The sequence below is a fragment of the Salmo salar genome, chromosome ssa25, assembly GCF_905237065.1.
Source record: "Salmo salar chromosome ssa25, Ssal_v3.1, whole genome shotgun sequence".
In the NCBI taxonomy this organism is placed as follows: Eukaryota; Metazoa; Chordata; class Actinopteri; order Salmoniformes; family Salmonidae; genus Salmo; species Salmo salar.
In genome coordinates, this window is record NC_059466.1 from 10,691,893 (window position 1) to 10,711,863 (window position 19,971).

Sequence of the window (19,971 nt, forward strand, 5' to 3'; positions counted from 1 at the left end):
CTGAAATGTCTTCCGCATTTAATCCAACCCCTCTGAATCAGAGGTGCGGGGGGCTGCCTTAATCAACATCCATGACATCGGTCGCCCGGGAACCAGTTGTTATTGGGGGTTAATTTCCTTGCTCAATGGCAGGACTGCATATTTGTCCACCTTGCCGGCTTGCGGATTCAAACCCGCAACCTTTAGGTTACTGGCCCAATAAACTTAACCGCTGGGCTACCTGTCGCGGAGGAGTATAGTTGATTTAGTGAGAAAAGTACATAAGTGCAACAGTGGCAACCCGTCATTCTGCCCCACCTGTTTTGAGCCGCACTTGTTTAGCTACAAAAACAAATAAAACAAATATTTGAAAGTATGGCGTTGACATCAGTCCAATCAAAGCTACTGTAGAAATAACGGGATTTGACACAATTTTATCTGTGGCCAATGACCTTGAGCTTTCTTGGATGGGCACTTCTAATGTAACTCCATGGCAGCACCCAAGGGGCTTGAATTTTTGAGCTCTCCTCGTCGATTTTTGCCTGTTTTGCATGTTATTTTGGCATCAAAACAATGTAAAAAAATGTTTTATCATTGAGTTAATAAATCTGCATACAAACATGGTCTCTTTTGGCTTTCTTCAGTAAGGCAGCTCCAAAAGGCAGGTGTTTCAGCCTAGCTCAGTGCTTTCTGTGGTGGTGGGGCAGCCAGCGGAAAATACGGAGCATAGGGGTTGGTAATGTTCTCTAGTTGTGCTGTGATTGGCTTAGTGTTCTGTCACTCATGGGGACACTACGACACAGCAAAATCTACGGGGAGAGCTCGAAAATTCAAGCCCCATTTTGAATGGTCATCCAAATTCGGAATTCCAAGTCAGGAACTTGGGCCTCTTTCTAGAGCTCCGACCTGAAGATCACTAACGCCATGATTCAACCTTGTTTTTTTCTTTGAGTTCCCAGTTGTCTTGAAAGCACCATAAGTCCAGAGAATGCCAGACTTTGATGACAACATTTGATGACAAAATTTGCCCATGAAGGACCGCCATGATTAAAATGATCCCATATGGTATCAGGGAATATTCCCTTTTGACTGACCACTGTTCAAGTGAGCATAGCACAAGAAGATGAGTCCAAAAATGTATTGTATGCTGCTGCAGAAATTATGTAATATGCCAGGGAGATATGTATACTGTAGCTAAGAATGTAATACTAAGTGTGTGTTGCATAGTAAGCTGTTAGTAGCCCATGTGCCTCACCCAAATAAGTTGGTCCCTTTTCCCCTCATAATTTAGCATACTGTTCTGATTTGGTGGTGCACATGTAGCCTATAGACTGTTTTAGAGAAATGTCATCATCAAATATTGTAAGTGCTTTCATTGTCTGCTTAAAAGCCCCCTTTTATTTATGCTATGGTTCTGACTTGGTGTACAGAGAGAATACTGTAAGAACGGCCCATCTTCTGAATTCTGTAGCTGTACTTTTCAAAAGTGCTGAACAAATAGTTATTTATATTGACTATGTCCGTCCTAGCTCTAATACCTTAATCGAAATTACGGATTGCCTCTTATCCGCTCGTCGTCCCCTTATGCCATAGTTTGAACATCTCAATTGTCAGTAGAAACCACATTTGTTTAAAAGCAAGTCAGCCATATCAGCTATGTTTTTTTTAAATGGCAGTAAATGAGGTTGAATGAACTGTTCGCTGTTAGCACGGTGTAGCAGTGGTAAGGTGTTGGGACAGCTTTATGTAGACCCTAACAGTTTATGGGCACCGTTTGTCACCGTTATAGTCCAATTAATGTATTGTTTAGTGTTGTGTTGTGTAGTGGCTTTGCTGGCATGCATCTAAAAACATGTTTGGGAGTTTGCCACACCAAGATGTACATACTAAAATCGCCACTGAAGTGCACGGAGATTCCAATACCAATTAACGCCTCATTCAACACTCCAACACTCTAAAATCTGTCCCATGTTTAAATATTGCAAAAGGGCTACTGGGTAGATTTGTCATTGCCTCGTCTATGCATTCAAGTGACGTCGGCCACTTCTGTGAGAACCCTAAAAACGACAGTGTCACACGCGACCAAGGCTCCTCCTTTGGGAGGAGCGCAAGGAGGGTAGGCTATTTAGGTGCATTCGAATCCTCAGGTTACTAAAGTTATTCAGACCCGCGGAGATAACCTGCATCACTGCGTTGCCACGATGTCTTCTTTTTACGAGGTCGAAGTGAGTTTACCATTTCAGTCATTATTTCAAATTATAGTAATTGTATCTATAACTTTAATATAGACATAGGTTCTATAACACATTGTTCTATACAATAAACGAGGCTATGTTTCTCAAATGACTATTCTGTATAATTCGCCGCAATTTTGCTATGTATTTTATTTTCTCGAAGTAATTTATCAATGTTTCTCAAATAACACAAATATAGCCTTATAATAGGCCTAAACTATTCCGTCAAAACTAACTTAGTTTTAAGTATGTTCACAAATTGCCAATTATTATATTTAATAGACTTATTGTAAACGATTATAATATTACACTTTGTTTTTCTTTTTTGCAGCACATATTTTTGGACAACACCAGCTATGAAGAATCAGGGGATTTTGACTTGGATTTGGGTTTCGAGGAGCCGTGCAACAGAGTCGGAGGTGATTATTTTCAAAGGATCTTCTTACCGACAGTTTATGGAATAATCTTTCTACTTGGAATCGTCGGAAATGGACTGGTAGTAACAGTGATGGGCTACCAGAAAAAGGTCAAAACGATGACTGATAAATACAGGCTCCATCTTTCTGTGGCTGACCTCCTACTCGTCTTCACGCTACCTTTCTGGGCGGTGGATGCGGCCAGCAGTTGGTACTTTGGTGGCTTCCTCTGTACCACTGTGCATGTGATCTACACCATCAACCTGTATAGCAGTGTACTGATTCTGGCTTTCATCAGCGTGGACAGGTACCTGGCAGTGGTGCATGCCACCAACAGCCAAACCACCAGGAAGAGGAAGCTGCTTGCAGACAGATGGATCTATGTGGCGGTATGGCTACCTGCTGCTGTTCTCACTGTGCCAGACATAGTGTTTGCCACAGCTCTGGATAGCGGCTCCAGAACCATCTGCCAGCGCATATACCCCCAGAAGACTAGCTTCTACTGGATGGCTGCTTTCCGTTTCCAGCACATTCTGGTGGGCTTTGTCCTGCCTGGTTTGGTCATCCTCACCTGCTACTGCATCATCATTGCCAAGCTGTCCCAGGGTGCCAAGGGTCAAGTGTTGAAGAGGAAGGCTCTCAAGACCACCGTAATCCTCATCCTGTGCTTCTTCAGCTGCTGGCTGCCGTACTGTGTGGGAATCTTTGTGGACACCCTAATGTTGCTCAATGTGATCTCCCATAACTGTGCCCTGGAGCAGAGTCTGCAGACCTGGATCTTAATCACAGAGGCTCTGGCATACTTTCATTGCTGTCTCAACCCCATCCTTTATGCTTTCCTGGGTGTTAAGTTCAAGAAATCTGCCCGAAATGCACTGACCGTCAGCAGTAGGTCAAGTCATAAAGTACTGACTAAAAAAAGAGGACCCATTTCATCTGTATCCACTGAATCTGAGTCTTCAAGTGTCTTGTACAGTTAAAAGTCACCATCCTTTGACTTTTAAATCTCAGGTTGAAACTAAGCTTTCTTTTTCAGGGACAAACTACATTCTGTACAGTTTTGACATCTTTGTAAAAAAAACAAACAAAAAATAAGCTCTTTCTATTTGTAGTTGCCACTTACATTTTTTGTTCTCTGTAAAGAAAATCATTTTATGTACAAAGAAGATTTAATCTACAGGCAGAGCCTGATGTCCATTGACTGGTCAACTGTATATATCAATCCTGCTACAGACGCAATTCCTTGCGGACTATCATAGAGGATGCATTGTTCTAATACGGGACGTGCCATACTTCTTCATGTCTGCTTAGGGATACTATTTGTCCGTTTAAAATATCTGTAGATAGTTATTTGCCTTTTTTCTGTTCGCACTTAACTTGTGTGATTAGAAGTTATTATTTATTGCTGTCGCTCACACTGAACGTTTTGTATCATTATTTCCTATTTTGTTATGTGTTTATCATTTCAATGTCAATGCTATTTTGTTCAAGTGTTGTAAAATAAAATATTGATAAATGACATGTAATGGCCATGGTGTTCATTGCTTCTCAACCTTTTCTCGACAAATGAGTGACTAATGTCCCCCGGGGGCCTTATTTGACTGTGGAGGAGGACTGACCAGAGAGTCTTGTAATTGCAAGAACATCTGTGCACTTTTATATCCTAAGCAGCCGCGACACTACAAAAGCTCTGAGGTCGAGTCAGAAGGATGAGCACCCATATGGCTGGTTCTGGAGTAAGAAAATAATGTATGTTTAGTTTAGGTAGACAAACTGCACCCCTCCCCCAATAATGTAGTGGCTATGTAATGATCCAGTGTGTTTCAACTTAATTAGAACATTTTAAAGCAATCTATCGGCATGAGTACACAAATAGAGATGCTGACTGACCGATGTCTTCGTTCCAATCCAATATTGTTATAATAATACAATAGGGAACACATGATTCCCATTTAATGGACTTTTTTTTTTTTAAAGATGTACAGCAGGGGTGGTCAACTGTTATTTAAGAAGGTCCAGTCACACATTCCCTAGGTGGCAAAAGGTCCAGATGGATATTGTCATTTATCGGCGTAGTAACAAACAGTCATCTCACAATGCATGTATCCCGAAACTGTTAACACCCCTCTTGTAGGCGGAGATAGCATTTTGCAGTTTTAAAAGCTCATTTCCTGCAATTCTACACATTTGTCTTGGGGCAGAGAAAATGTGCCATTTTATAAGCTAATTTCCTGTAATTCCACACATTATGCAATTTCTTATGTGTGTTCATATACCTGAGTGACTCCACAAAAATCAATGGGTGCCCCCATGGGGTAAAGCCCCCTGGGCATGTAATCTGGTCTGATAACTACAAGATTTAGATAGCTAGGTAAATTAGTCTAACCAGCTAGCTAACATGGGCTAGTTTATCAACAGGACATTTCTGACAGGTTATAAATATCTCTCTAAGGTCTGTCAGTGAATGACATGACAAGTGGAAAACTACTCATGCCCTACCAAATTTTGACATTGCCCCTTGTGGCTTCTACTATTACAAATCAAATACTGTATAACATTTATTATTTTTGTGACCGGGGGCCTGTATTGACCCCGTTCTGGGTCCAGATCCGGTCCGTGGTCCACTTGTTGAGTATGGCTCATGTACAGTATGTAGGCCTATGGATAGTGAAACAGAAAAAATAAGCAGACAGACTCATTAATTGATAGTAAGCCATTGGTAAATGTGAACAGTGAATGTATCCATTTGAAATGATGAAAGGCTGATGATCAAGTTGGAGACTGGAGGAAGCCAACAACAATGGATGCCGTAGTAAATTAAGATGTTGAATGGGCTTCACTGCGTTGTTGTGGTTACAGTCATTCCACCAGAGTCCAACTAGGAGGCATTACCATGACTTTACCTTTAAAAAAGGTGTAAATCACCCCCCATAAGTTCCATAAGTGTTTGGTTATTTTTTAGTCTAGGTTCTCAGTCTACTCACAATAAAACAGGATGAAATAAGAAGTGCTTTTCCTGCTGGAAACGTTTTGGAAAGGTCCACCTATTAGCATACGAGCTAATTGTCCCACTCAGCTGAGGGAGAACTGGGCCATTCACACTCCATTGAGTTCAGCTGGGCTCACCACTTCTGCTTCTTAACTGCCACTTGGAAACCTATATATGAGATTATATAGAATTGATCAAAGACTAATGTTTATACTCCATCTGAAAGTCAATGTCTTTGATATGGCATCAGAGATGTATTATATTGAAATGATGCAGAAATGATTTGTTTAGTATGACAGAAGCACAATTCAGTTGAATGCAATCATCATAATCATCATTGTCCTCCAATTTAGACTGAATCATTTAGATCCATCTTGATTATCACACAAACCAATGGTTTCAAACTCAAAACTCATGTGTTTTCAGGAAGAAAATGGTCAACACATTTTGAGTCAAAAATGTTCCGTGATGATTCACTGGGTTGGATAGGATGTTTTTCCATTTCGAGAGGTTAAAGGCTAAAGCTGTTGACATGCACAGGAAATTGTTTCTAACCTGGGTTAATTAGCAATGTGCATTCAATTGTTTAGAGGTTCCGATTGACGGAGATATAAAGATCACTTCTATTACAAGATTTGACTCAGCTAATTGAGCTAAGATTACATTTATGGGAGATGAAAGTATAGGGTAATAGAGATCTCCTTCATATTAACCTGATGGAAGTGTTATTAGTTGGGGGCTAAAGTAAAACAAACAGACAAGGTTGCTCTGGGACATTAACCTATTACTAATGTTTACATTGTTTTGGTTGGGAAGTGACCAGCAGGAAGACTGTTTCCTGCATCAGGAGCTTCTGTGGCCAACAGCCTGTGAAAATACTTACACCCCCCCCGACTGTATTCAAACTCCCAATGGACCACTAGATGCATTTAAGAGCAGGGTGCCAAAGTCATTTCGTCGCAAAGGCCATTCATGTAAAATATAATGTCAGCGGGGCAACAAACTGGGGATTTAAGTTTGACCGATACAAATGGAATAGTCCCAAAAGTGCAAACTCCCACCAAAATCTAACGCACTTCAAAAGCTTACACGGTTTTGAAAACATTTTGACATTACCTGTAAATTCTGGTATTTTCTGTGTATTAATATTTCCTCAACTTCATGTTTGCTTGTTTTAATTAATCGCTGAATCACCTAAAAGTAGTTAGGCCCTCAATGAAGTCCTTGATATTATATAGCTTTATACAGTTGAAGTTGGAAGTTTACATACACCTTAGCCAAATACATTTAAACTCCGTTTTTCACAATTCTTGACATTTATTCCTAGTAAAAATTCCCTCACTTTATTTTAAGAATGTGAAATGTCAGTTCAATAGCAGAGAGAATGATTTATTTCAGCTTTTATTTCTTTCATCACATTCCCAGTGGGTCAGAAGTTTACATACACTCAATTAGTATTTGGTAGCATTCCCTTTAAATTGTTTAACTTGGGTCAAACGTTTCATTTAGCCTTCCACAAGCTTCCCACAATAAGTTGGGTGAATTTTGGCCCATTCCTTCTGACAGAGCTGGTGTAACTGGGTCAGGATTGTAGGCCTCCTTGCTCACACACTCTTTTTCAGTTCTGCCCACAAATTTTCTATAGGATTGAGGGCAGGACTTTGTGATGGCCACTCCAATACCTTGACTTCTTTGTCCTTAAGCCATTTTGCCACAACATTGGAAGCATGCTTGGGGTCATTGTCCATTTGGAAGACCCATTTGCAACCAAGCTTTAACTTCCTGACTGATGTCTTCAGATATTGCTTCAATATATCCACATCATTTGCCTCCTCATGATGTCATCTATTTTGTGAAGAGCACCAGTCCCTCCAGCAGCAAAGCACCCCCACAACATGATGCTGCTTTTCCAACAGACTTGAAGGAGTTCCCACATATGCGGAGCACTTGTTGGCTACTTTTCCTTCACTCTGCAGTCCAACTCATCCCAAACCATTTCAACTGGGTTGATGTCGGGTGATTGTGGAGGCCAGGTCATCTGATGCAGCACTCCATCACTCTCCTTCTTGGTCAAATAGCCCTTACACAGCCTTGAGGTGTGTTGGGCCATTGTCCTGTTGAAAAACAAATGATTGTCCCACTAAGCGCAAACCAAATGGGATGGTGTATCGCTGCAGAATGCTGTGGTAGCCATGCTGGTTAAGTGGGCCTTGAATGAATTTTTTTTTTAAATCACAGACACCATCACACATCCTCCTCCATGCCTCACGGTGGGAACCACACATGTGGAGATCATCCGTTTACCTTCTCTGTGTCTCACAAAGACACAGCGGAACCAAAAATCTAAAATTTGGACTCATCAGACCAAAGGACAGATTTCCACCGGTCTAATGTCCATTGCTGGTGTTTCTTGACCCAAGCAAGTCTCTACTTCTTATTGGTGTACTTAAGTAGTGGTTTCTTTGCAGCAATTCGACCATGAAGGCCTGATTCACGCAGTCTCTGTTACTTGAACTCTGTGAAGCATTTATTTGGGCTGCAATTTCTGAGGCTGGTGACTCTAATGAACTTATCCTCTGCAGCAGAGGTAACTCTGGGGCTTCCTTTCCTGTGGCGGACCTCATGAGAGGCAGTTTCATCAGAGCGCTTGATGGTTTTTGCAACTGCACTTTAGGAAACTTTCAAAGTTCTTGCCATTTTCCGGATTGACTGACCTTCATGTCTTGAAGTAATGATGGACTGTCATTTCTCTTTGCTTATTTGAGCTGTTCTTGCCATAATATGGACATGGTCTTTTACCAAATAGAGCTATCTTCTGTAACCATCCCTACCTTGTCACAACACAACTGATTGGCTCAAATGCATGAAGAAGGAAATAAATTCCACACATTTACTTTTAACAAGGCACACCTGTTAATTGAAAAGCATTCCAGGTGATTACCTCATGAAGCTGGTTGAGAGAATGCCAATAGTCATCATAAAGGCAAATGGTGGTTACTTTGAATAATCTACTTTTTTAAACACTTTTTTGGTTACTACATGATTCCATATGTGTTATTTCATAGTTTGGATGTCTTCACTATTATTCTGAAATGTAGACAATAATAATAATAATAAAGAAAAACCCTTGAATGAGTAGGTGTGTCCAAACTTTTGACTGGTACTGTATATTTTTTACCTTTATTTAACCACACAATTCAGTTAGGAGCAAATTCTTATTTACAATGACAGCCTAGGAACAGTGGGTTAACTGCCTTATTCAGGGGCAGAACGACAGATTTTTACCTTGTCAGCTCTAGGATTTGATCTAGCAACCTTTCGGTTACTGGCCCAACCACCAGGCTACCTGCCACCCCAAATATATAATTATAAACTGAGTGGTTTGATCCCTAAATGCTGATTGCCTGACAGCCGTGGTATATCAGACCGTATACCACGGGTATGGCAAAACATTTATTTGTACTGATCTAATTACGTTGGTAACAAGTTTATAATAGCAATAAGGCACCTCAGGGCTTTGTATTATATGGACAATATACCATGGCAAAGGGCTGTATCCAGGCACTCCACTTTGCGTCGTGCCTAAGAACAGCCCCTAGCCATGGTATGTTGACCATATACCACACCCCCTCGTGCCTTATTGCTTAAATATTACATTTACGTGTGTGGAGTGTAAGCAAAACATCCATTTCTTGCATGATCTTACACACACAGAAACGTGTACAAAGCTCTCCCTCGCCCTCCATTTAGCAAATCTGACCATAATTCTATTCTCCTGATTCCTGCTTACAAGGAAAACTAAAGCAGGAAGTACCAGTGACTCGCTCAATATGGAAGTGGTCAGATGACGCAGATGCTAAGCTACAGGACTATTTTGCTAGCACAGAATGGAATATGTTCTGGGATTCATCCGATGGCAATGAGCAGTATACCACATCAGTCACTGGCTTCATCAATAAGTGCATTGATGACGTCATCCACACAGTGACTGTACGTACATATCCCAACCAGAAGCCATGAATTACAGGCAACATCCGCACTGAGCTAAAGGCTAGAGCTGCCGCTTTCAAGGAGCTGGACACAACTTATAAGAAATCACACTATGCCCTCCAACGAACCATCAAACAGGCAGAGCGTCAATACAGGACTAAGATGTAATCCTACTACACCGGCTCTGACGCTTGTTGGATGTGGCAGGGCTTGCAAACTATTACAGATTACAAAGGGAAGCCCAGCTGAAAGCTGCCCAGTGACACAAGCCTACCAGATGAGCTTCGAGGCAAGCAACACTGAAGCATGCATGAGAGCACCAGCAGTTTCAGACGACTGTGTGATCCCGCTCTCCATAGCCGATGTAAGTAAGAACTTTAAACAGGTCAACATTCATAAGGCCGCAGGACCAGATGGATTACCAGGGCGTGTACTCAGAGCATGCGCTGACCAACTGGCAAGTGTCTTCACTAACATTTTCAACTTCTCCCTGACCGAGTCTGTAATACCTACATGTTTCAAGCAGGCCACCATAGTTCCTGTGCCCAAGAACGCCAAGGTAACCTGCCTAAATGACTACCGACCCGTAGCACACCACATCTGTAGCCATGAAGTTCACCCACAACCGCATGGCCAAGCACGACTCCAACACCATTATTAAGTTTGCAGACGTCATAATGTTGGTGGGCCTGATCACCGACAACGATGAGACAGCCTATAGGGAGGTCAGAGACCTGGCAGTGTGGTGCCAGGAAAAACAACCTCTCCCTCAATGTGAACAAGACAAAGAGCTGTTCGTGGACTACAGGAAAAAGAGGACCGAGCACGCCCTCATTTACATTGACAGGGCTGTAGTGGAGTGGGTCGAGAGCTTCAAGTTACTTGGTGTCCACATTACCAACAAACTAACATGGTCCAAACACACCAAGTCAGTTGTGAAGAGGGCACGACAACACTTATTCCCCCTCAAGAGACTGAAAAGATTTGGCATGGGTCCACAGATCGTCAAAAAGTTCTACAGCTGCACCATTGAGAGCATCCTGACTGGTTGCATCACTACCTGGTACTGCAACTGGTTGGCATCCTACTGCAAAGCGCTACAGAGGGTAGTGCATATGGCCCAGTACATCACTGGGGCCAAGCTTCCTGCCATCCAGAACCTTTATACCAGGCAGTGTCAGAGGAAGGACCTAAAAATTGTCAAAGACTCCAGCCACCCATGTTACAGACTGTTCTCTCTGCTACTGCATGGTAAGCGGTACCAGAGCACCAAGTCTAGGTCCAAAAGGCTCCTTAACAGCTTCTACCCCCAAGCCATAAGATTGCTGAACAGTTAATCAAATGGCTACCCGGACTATTTGCATTGACCCCCTTTTTTACGCTGCTGCTACTCAATGTTTATTATCTATGCATAGTCACTTTACCCCTACCTACATGTACATATTACCTCAATTACCTCGACTAACCCATACCCCCACATTGACTCAGTACCCCCTGTATATAGCCTCCTTATTGTTATTTTATAGTGTTACTTTTTTTACTTGGGTTTATTTACCCTCGTTATTGTTATTTTATTTTTAGATAATATTTTCTTACTCTGCATTGTTGGTTAAGGGCTTGTAAGTAAGCATTTCACGGTAAGGTCGGGGAATGTGACAAATACAACTTGATTTGAAAGATGACAGGGTGAGATTTCCACAGTTCTGGCGGAACTATTGTTATTTGACCTAGTTTCGGGCCGGATTGAGATAAACTATTTTTCTGTGCATCAGGGAAATAGGTCCGTCTTCTACCACCCATGAATGCTCTGTGAACAGCTGACTCTGTCTCAGAAGTAACTGTCAAGAAACGTTTGATATCAACTAACTACAATCTCAAAATAATAATAACTGGAATGACTAAAGATGGAGTCCAAGGGTAAGAGAAATGCTTTCTCGTGTCTCAGAATGTTTTAAACGCTAACGTTAGATACTGTAGCTGGCTAGTTAAAGCCGGTTGTATTTGCAGATGATTGCATCAGCAATATGATGTATCAGTTTTCCATCAAGATAGTAAACTAGTTTGCTAACTAGCCAGTTTAAAACAGAAAACGTCACGAATAGCAGCTACAGCTGTGAAGTCCACATTTCTTTCCGCTAGCTACTACAGCTAAAGTTTGACAGCTAACTTGCTAGTATCTTAACAGTAGCAAGCTAACCACTATGCATGCCAGTGCTCTCTGACCGTGCCATCATGCTCAATAATATATGCCACTTAATTTAGCTGGCTAACTTTTCATGCGTGCTGAACCTAGTAGTTAGTTAGGTAGGTAGTTAGCTTGTTAGTTAAAACAACAAAGCCTTGATTTAGTGGTTGAACTTTCATTTTGCATTCCTCCGTACTCAATAAATGATGTAAATAGCTAACTACCGGTATGTCGTATAAAACCTATTTGTGAGAAAGCTAGCATGACGTGCCATTCATTATTGAGTGTGGTTGTAAAGGCTCTGCAAAAGGGAACTTGTCATAACCTGTCCATCCATACACATTCCCCCAGTTGTTTGACCAGTGGCAGTTTCTGCTCGGGTCAGAGTGCACAACCATGTCATAAAGTGCAGTGTTTCCCTTAAAACAGCTAGGCAAGTGCAGGGGAAGCATTAGAATTGATTTTGGGACAGAAATAAACTGACAAGTCTAGATCACTGTTTGACAGCCAGTGTTGGACATTGTATAGCATGCATTAACACTTGTCCACTTGCAGAGACAAGTAAAACAAATTGTCAGTCCAGCAGATTAGATTTAAATTGCCCGACTGGACAAGTACAAAAAAAAAAAAATGGATCAAAGTTACCTCTGGATGCGGTGTGTTGTGCACTGGCCTCCCAATCTCTGCAGAGCGCATCACAGTAGAATTATTTTAGGCCTGCGTTGACAGGCACGAGCGGTCTTTCAATCACGCAGTCGCAAGATGCGTTTTTGAGATCAGAGCCAGCGTAGCCGCGTGTGCATGTTTGTTGATATTCATTGCTAGTGAGTTATTTCCCCAGTTATAGCTGTAAAAGTCATGGTGTTTGCATCACCTGCATGCATGCGAGTGGGCTCTTGCCAGAGGCGAGAGAGACATTGTAGCAGCAGATAAAATAACGATATACAATAGACTAACTAGATAACCAGCCAAACTACACAATGTGTTTTGAATTGGCTATCTCGCTAGTTAACTATTTATGTATTAATGTCATGTCCAATGTCCTAAATATCTTTCCCACCCGGCACTCGTGTACAACCGCAAATGGCCGCCACACAGCTGATATGGGTGCACAGTTTATGAAACCAATGCTGAGTCCTCCGGGTTGCAAAACGTCTCTCAAGTGCTCAAAATTGGGTGTTTAAATAATTCTCACACCGTTGGAAAGCTGGGATTCTCCTCTATTCAATACTGGCCATATAATTCTAAAAACGTAAAAATAATATGATTTAAAATAGCCTAATTGACAAGTAACTCCTATGCTGCCAAGATCTCCCCTGAAAACAGAGAGAAGCGTGTCTTAGTTAGCTACCTTGCTTTGAAGTCGCCCACCTTAGCCATTTGATCCCTGGTAATTGAATGAGGGAATTATTTTACAAAGACAAAAAAAAAAACCACATTTCCAGATAGAGGGTTGACCACATGCTTTATACAGTAGCCTTTCAGTGTAGTATTTTACTTTGGGGGGGGTTTAGTGCCTTTCTCAAGGCAACAAAGGCAGGAGATATAATACATGGGATCAGAGACCAGCAGCCTTCCATTGTCAACACTAGTGATAATAATGCTTTTTATCTTTTGAAGTGGTTCCTTGCATTATGCAACACAATTTTCAAGCACTGTTTTGGCCCATGGTGTTACAGATGTTTTTTCACTTGTAAGTGACTTGAAGTTTCGGACAAGTAAAAAATCTGTCCTATTTGTCCTATGGACAAGTGCCAAAAAAAGAAAATGACTGTCAAGCCCTACTATGTTCACAGCAGGTGAGGCCCAAGACTGATTTTACATGAGGGCAGGGGGGTGTTCAGCAAGACGCAACGTTTTGGAATGTACAGATAGAAATATAATATGATACAGTATAACAAACATGCCTGTAGAATAAGGAATCACGTCTGCTCTATTTAGGGGCTCCCGAGTGGCGCAGCGGTCTAAGGCACTGCATCTCAGTGCTAGAGGCGTCACGACAGACCCTGGTTCGATTCCACGCTGTATCACAACCAGCCGTGTTTGTGAGTACCATAGGGCGGCGCATAATTGTCCCAGTGTCGTCCGGTTTAGGGTTTGGCCAGGGTAGGCCATCATTGTAAATAAGAGTTAAATAAAAGATTAAAAATATATAGAGAGAAATCCATGAATATATCTGCAACGTTTTTGTAACTGAACATGGGGGCAGCAGTTGTCCCAAAAAGTGTAGACAAAAATGTTAAAGTAGGCCTATATGATGAAAATTTTAAATAAGTAGGGTGCATAATCAGCCAGTTCATGTCTGATCTTACTTTCACTTATTCAACACGTCAAGTCTTCTTTTGTTTTCTGTAAAATAACCCATAGTCTAACATGATGGCACATGTTGAAGTAGCCACACTGACTCTCTGAGTCTTTCATGTGGAGGAATATGGGCTTATTCTCACTGAATCGAGTTATCGGGAAGAAATCTCTATTTACATAATATGTACATACACTTAGAAGGTTCGGTTGACTTTCTTGCTTAGCAACTCAAAAATACTGTAAATGTCACAATAGCCAGCCACTAGCCAGGAGGCTACGCATGGGAATAGGGTTGCACATTTTGGGGAATATTCAGAGGTGGAAACTTTACGTGGGAATATATGGGAATTAACGGAAATATATGCAAATTAATATTAATACCATTTAAATGTAGATATTAATACCATTTAAATGGATATATTTACCATATCATATGGAGACAGAAACATAAACATTTTACCTTATCATAAGTAGACATATTTGCAAATTATTAAATCCTTCCAATAGAAAGAAATAAAAAAAAGAATTTAGTTGCGAAATTAACTTTAATTAAATGAGTTGACTCTTCACATGGGATGATTTCACTGAACAACAAAAGAAAGGGAATATTGAATGATCCATCGCATCTCCCAAAAATGTTTTCAACATACATCTGTAAAATGATAGTCTAGAAACTAAAGCTTTGGTTGTCTTCCGCTCAGGCGTCCATATCTTCTCCCTGGACCTCCTCAATGTTCACCTCTTGAACATCAGACTCTGAGGCCTCATCTTCACTGTCACTTTCCAATTTGGTTGAGGATGGCTCGTTGTCAGGCTCAAAAAGCCTCACATTTGCCTTGTATTGGTCAGCCTGTTGCGTGCTTTGGTGTGTGTGTGTTCCCAAACAAGGACCAGTTGCGCTCTGGACGGCTGATGTTGGTGGGATTTGTAGGATGATTGAGGCAACAGGGGAAAGAGCCTTAGATCCACAAAGTCCCTTCCACCAGGTGGCTAATGAGATATGTTGGCATGTCTGCCATATTCCATCTTCATCCCAAAGCCCTTGCTTGGAAGTGTACTTCGCCAGACTGCCAAGAACCTTGCCCTCATCCAGGCCAAGGTGGCGAGACACGGTAGTGATGACACCATAGGCCTTGTTGATCTCTGCACCAGACAGGATGCTCTTGCCAGCATACTTGGAGTCAAACATGTACGCTGCGGCGTGTATGGGCTTCAGGCAGAAGACTTCACGCTTTTGGATGTATTTCAGAACTGCAGTTTCCTCTGCTTGGAGCAACAGTGAAGTGGGCAGGGCAGTACAGATTTCTTCTCTTACATCTGCAAACAGAGTCTGAACATCAGACAGGATGGCATTGTCTCCCTCAATCTGTGCAATGGCTACTGCTATAGGTTTCAGGCTGCTTACCACTCCCTCCCAAAATACATCATCCAGGAATGTCCTCTTGATGGGTCTGTCCATATCGGCAGACTGTGATATGGCCATTTCTTGGAGAGACTCCTTCCCCTCCAGGATACTGTCAAACATGATGACACACCACCACCCCAAATGGTGTTGCTGGGCAGCTTCAATGTGGTGCTCTTATTCTTCTCACTTTGCTTGGTGAGGTAGATTGCTGCTAGATGACCCTTCACATAACTAACAATTTTTTAAAATGTTACTAGGCAAGTCAGTTAAGAACAAATTCTTATTTTCAATGACGGCCTAGGAACAGTGGGTTACCTGCGTTGTTCAGGGGCAGAACGACTATTTTATTTTTTTAATCTCTATATATATATATATATATTTTATTTATTTATTTATTTATTTGTTATTATTATTTTTTGACAGAACTTTTAATGTTTTCATCCTCCGTAGGGCCAGGCGTTTTCCCATAAGTTTACTTTTTTTTCTTCTCCATATTACCTAATTATAAAAGAATCGAGTCCCATCATAGTTTATATAAAACCATTTTTGGGTTGCTGCAACTGCTGAATTATTACTATGTCATACCTGGAGTTTTACCTGGTTAGGTTAGCCTACCAGATCAGGAGAAACTCTGTTTTCCTGAAGACCAATGTCCCCCCACAACTCTGGTACCTGTGGTGCCAACTCTGAAATTACCACACAATATTACAAATGAAAAAACATAGTAGAATATCTCAACATTTTTGACTTTTGTTGTTTGACTTCCTTTTCTCAATGTTGACTTGCATATGTCAACATTTTTAAGATAGTATCAACATGTTTTTAAAAGAAATGGTGGCGGGAAATGGTTTTCTATAGTTTTCCGTGGCTCAGTGCAGCTGGCAGGCTTAAACAAGTCTCAAATATTAGGAAAATGGCAATACATTTCAGCTGTTACAAAAACATGGCCCAACGCGACATCTGTTCTAGCACTTGCAGCGTGATCATTTCGCAAGTTTACACAAACAGTATTGTCTCTCCAGCATCAATGCCTTTCGAGAACCTCTCAAGTGTCCCTTTTCTATCGTCACTGTGAAAACGGCCTATGTTATCAGTGATGCTAGATGCCATTAAATCAGTTGCAGCCTGGTCAGGGGTCCTACCACCATTTCCTCCTCTCGTCATTGTGTGTTAATGCCACTGGATATGTATATAGGTGTGAATGTGCTTAATTGCCCTCACTCATCCTGACTCTGTTGACATACTTGTATGGTTCACAGGGGTCGCTTTTATAGTATTACAGGAGATAAGGATGGTATTGTTTTGAAAATGTTCAAGATTCAACATCAAGAATTTTGAGTTTCGGTGAAGGATTGCCTTTGCCTAATGCCTATTATGCCTATTATGATTTCCTTTGTGACAGGAAACAAGTGGAAGGGAAAACATTGTAAAAACACTGGCAGGTCCTTCTTTTGAGGTCATTGCTTAACGCCATCTGTTGCTGTTGTGATTGTTGTTTATATTGCTATTTATGTCACTGTTCTCCTTTTGATCAGTGTTATTTCCTGTAGATGCTTACTGTCAGCGAGCACAATGACACAACCTGACACTACCACAGGTTGTGGATGAGAAAAATACCGTCTGCTGTGCGTGTGCAACATGCGTAGTAATATTATTGAGGAAGTGCAAATTTTTTTTTTTTTCATGGAATCTTTGATCTCATTCTGGAAACAAATCGCCTATGCCTACCGCTCCTTGGTTACTATAGTCATAATAAAGGCTAGACACCCTTGTAGTCCGTATGAATCATATTGACCTAGAATGTTAAGTGATCCATTTATCCCCAGTAGCTGTGTTTATTGTTAGCCTGGACAGAAACATGGCTCATCAACCTGTGTCATTAGCCACATCCAGAGGTGGTGGTGATGGCTGGAATACATTTTCCCACCGGTCAAAAACTTCCTACAGGAAGCCCCCAAAAATGTAGGTAGCTAGTTGACTTATGTTTTGCATTGGTCTGGACTTCCTGTTGCAGGGTCGTGGAGGAGGTGGACCAGGCACCGTCGAAGAAAGGCTTGAAGAAACAGCAGAAGGAAGCGGAGAAAGCGGCTAAGAAGGCTGAGAAGCAGGCCAAACTGGTCAGTGGGTTTTGTATGCCTCTCTGCCCCTCAGTGCTATTGACGTGACACAATCGGGCAGGGAGGAGGGGGAGGGGGTCCATTGTTTTGCGATTCCTGTCGTTGGTTTGTTTTTGTCCACTCAAACAAAGAGCCATTTTCTTAAGTCGGGTATCAGTGTTGCATCGTAAGCAAGTGGGAGAAAGTTAAACTGTTTTTATGTTGTTTTTTTTTTAACCCATTTTTCTCCCCAATTTTGTGGTATCCAATTGGTAGTTACCATCTTGTCCCATCGCTGCAACTCCCAGACAGATTTGGGAGAGGCGAAGGTCGAGAGCCGTGCGTCCTCCGAAACACGACCCAGCCAAGCCGCACTGCTTCCTTGACACAATGCCCGCTTAACCCGGAAGCCAGCCGCACCAATGTGTCGGAGGAAACACTGTACCCCTAGCGAACGTGTCAGCGTGCATGCGCCCGGCCCGCCACAGGAGTCGCTAGAGCACGATGGGACAAGGACATCCCTGCCCTAACCCAGTTGACGCTGTGCCAATGGTGTGCCGTCCCATGCGTCTCCCGGCCGGCTGTGACAGAGCCTAGACTCGAACCAGGATGTCAAGTGGCACAGTTAGCACTGCGATGCAGTGCCTTCAGACTACTGCGCCACTCGGGAGGCCAGAAAGTTAAACAGTGTATGAAGAATGGTATTTTTGGTGGGTCATTCTCTCACTAGGGACAATCTCCGTTCAGATGCTTTCATGAAGTAGAAGTGTTTCCCCTAAATTCATTTAGCAGCTGTGCCCCGCCGCTGCTAAATCGTTGCCGCCATTTTGGACACACGTACTCATTCAAGGGTTTTCTTTGTTACTATTTTCTGCATTGTAGAATAAAAGTGAAGACATCAAAACTATGAAGTAACACATGGAATCATCTAGTAACCAAAAAAGTGTTAAACATGGCAAAATATATTTTAGATTCTTCAAAGTTGCCATCCTTTGCCTTGGTGAGTTTTACACACTCTTGGCATTCTCTCAAACAGCTTCACCTGGAATGCTTTTCCAACAGTCTTGAAGGAGTTTCCACATATGCCGAGCACTTGTTGGCTGCTTTCACTCTGCAGTCCAACTCATCCCAAACCATCTCAATTGGGTTGAGGTCTGATGATTGTGGAGACCAGGTCAACTGATGCAGCACTCCATCACTCTCCTTCTTGGTCAAATAGCTCTTACACAACCTGGTGTTGTGTTGTGTTGTAATCGTCCTGATGAAAAACAAATTATAGTCCCACTAAGCGCAAACCAGATGGGATGGTGTATCGCTGCAGAATGCTGTGGTAGCCATGCTGGTTAAGTGGGCCTTGAATTCTAAATAAATCACTGACAGTGTCACCAGCAAAGCACGCCCACACCATCACACCTCTTCCTCCATGCTTCACGGTGGGAACCACACATGCGGAGATCATCCGTTCACCTACTCTGCGTTTCACAAAGACCGGGCGGTTGGAACCGTAAATCTGACATTTGGACTCATCAGACCAGTGGAAATCTTTCCTTTGGTCTAACGTCCATTGCTCATGTTTCTTGGCCCAAGCAAGTCTCTTCTTCTTATTGGTGTCCTTTTAGTAGTGGTGTCTTTGCAAGTCGACCATGAAGGCCTGATTCACTCAGTCTCCACTGAACAGTTGATGTTGAGATGTGTCTTACTTGAATTCTGTGAAGCATTTACTTGGGCTGGAATCTGAGGTGCAGTTAACTCTAATGAATTTATCCTCTGCAGATGAGGTAACTCTACGTCTTCCTTTCCTGTGGCGGTCCTCATGAGACCCAGTTTCTTGATGGCTCTTTAAAATCTAAAATATATTTAGATTATTTTTTGGTTACTACATGATTCCATTTGTGTTATTTCATAGTTTTGATCTCTTCACTATTATTCTACAATGTAGACAATAGTAAAATTAAAGAAAACCCCTGGAATGAGTTGGTGTCCAAACTTTTGTGTGTGTGTGCCAAATCAAAACAAACTTTATTTGCCACATGCGCCAAATACAACAAGTGTAGTCTTTACCGTGAAATGCTTTACATACAAGCCCTTTACCAACAGTGCAGTTCAAGAAGAAGAAAATATTTACCAAGTTGGCTAAAATAAAAAGTAATAAGAATAACGAGGTTATATACAGGGGGCAACGGTACCGAGTCAATGTGCAGGGGTACAGACTAGTTGAGGTAATCTGTACATGTAGGTGGGGTGAAGTTACTATGCATAGGTAACAAACAAACAGTGAGTAGCAGCAGTGTACAAGGGGGGAGGTCAGTGTAAATTGTCCTGTGTGTGTAATATCATCAACCATGTGTTGTTAACTAGTGATTATGTTGAGAT

General features: G+C 41.9%; 2 protein-coding genes and 1 long non-coding RNA gene across 4 annotated transcripts in view; 2 read left to right on the forward strand and 1 right to left on the reverse strand.

Annotated features, from left to right (window-relative positions):
- Positions 1–2,157: 2,157 nt before the first annotated feature.
- Positions 2,158–4,126, forward strand: cxcr4 (C-X-C chemokine receptor type 4). The gene is given in 2 exon segments (NM_001165293.1): positions 2,158–2,204; positions 2,545–4,126. Coding segments are annotated over 2 exon segments (1,089 nt in total). The 5' UTR covers positions 2,158–2,180; the 3' UTR covers positions 3,610–4,126.
- A 502-nt stretch (positions 4,127–4,628) lies between these two features.
- On the reverse strand, positions 4,629–13,226 carry LOC106586146 (uncharacterized). 2 transcript variants are annotated; one of them, XR_001324138.2, is made up of 3 exons: positions 13,145–13,226; positions 5,614–5,786; positions 4,629–5,287 (listed from the first exon to the last, which is right to left on the reverse strand). It is a non-coding gene; the product is annotated as an uncharacterized lncRNA (long non-coding RNA). The 2 variants fall into 2 exon arrangements; XR_001324137.2 differs by lacking the exon at positions 13,145–13,226 and adding an exon at positions 12,439–12,620.
- Positions 11,421–19,971, forward strand: part of dars1 (aspartyl-tRNA synthetase 1) — a 31,652-nt gene continuing 23,101 nt past the window's right edge. The window contains exons 1-2 of the mRNA NM_001140539.1: positions 11,421–11,525; positions 17,517–17,619. Coding sequence (NP_001134011.1) covers positions 11,503–11,525; positions 17,517–17,619 — 126 coding nt within the window. The 5' untranslated portion in view covers positions 11,421–11,502. The remainder of the gene's footprint in view (positions 11,526–17,516; positions 17,620–19,971) is intronic.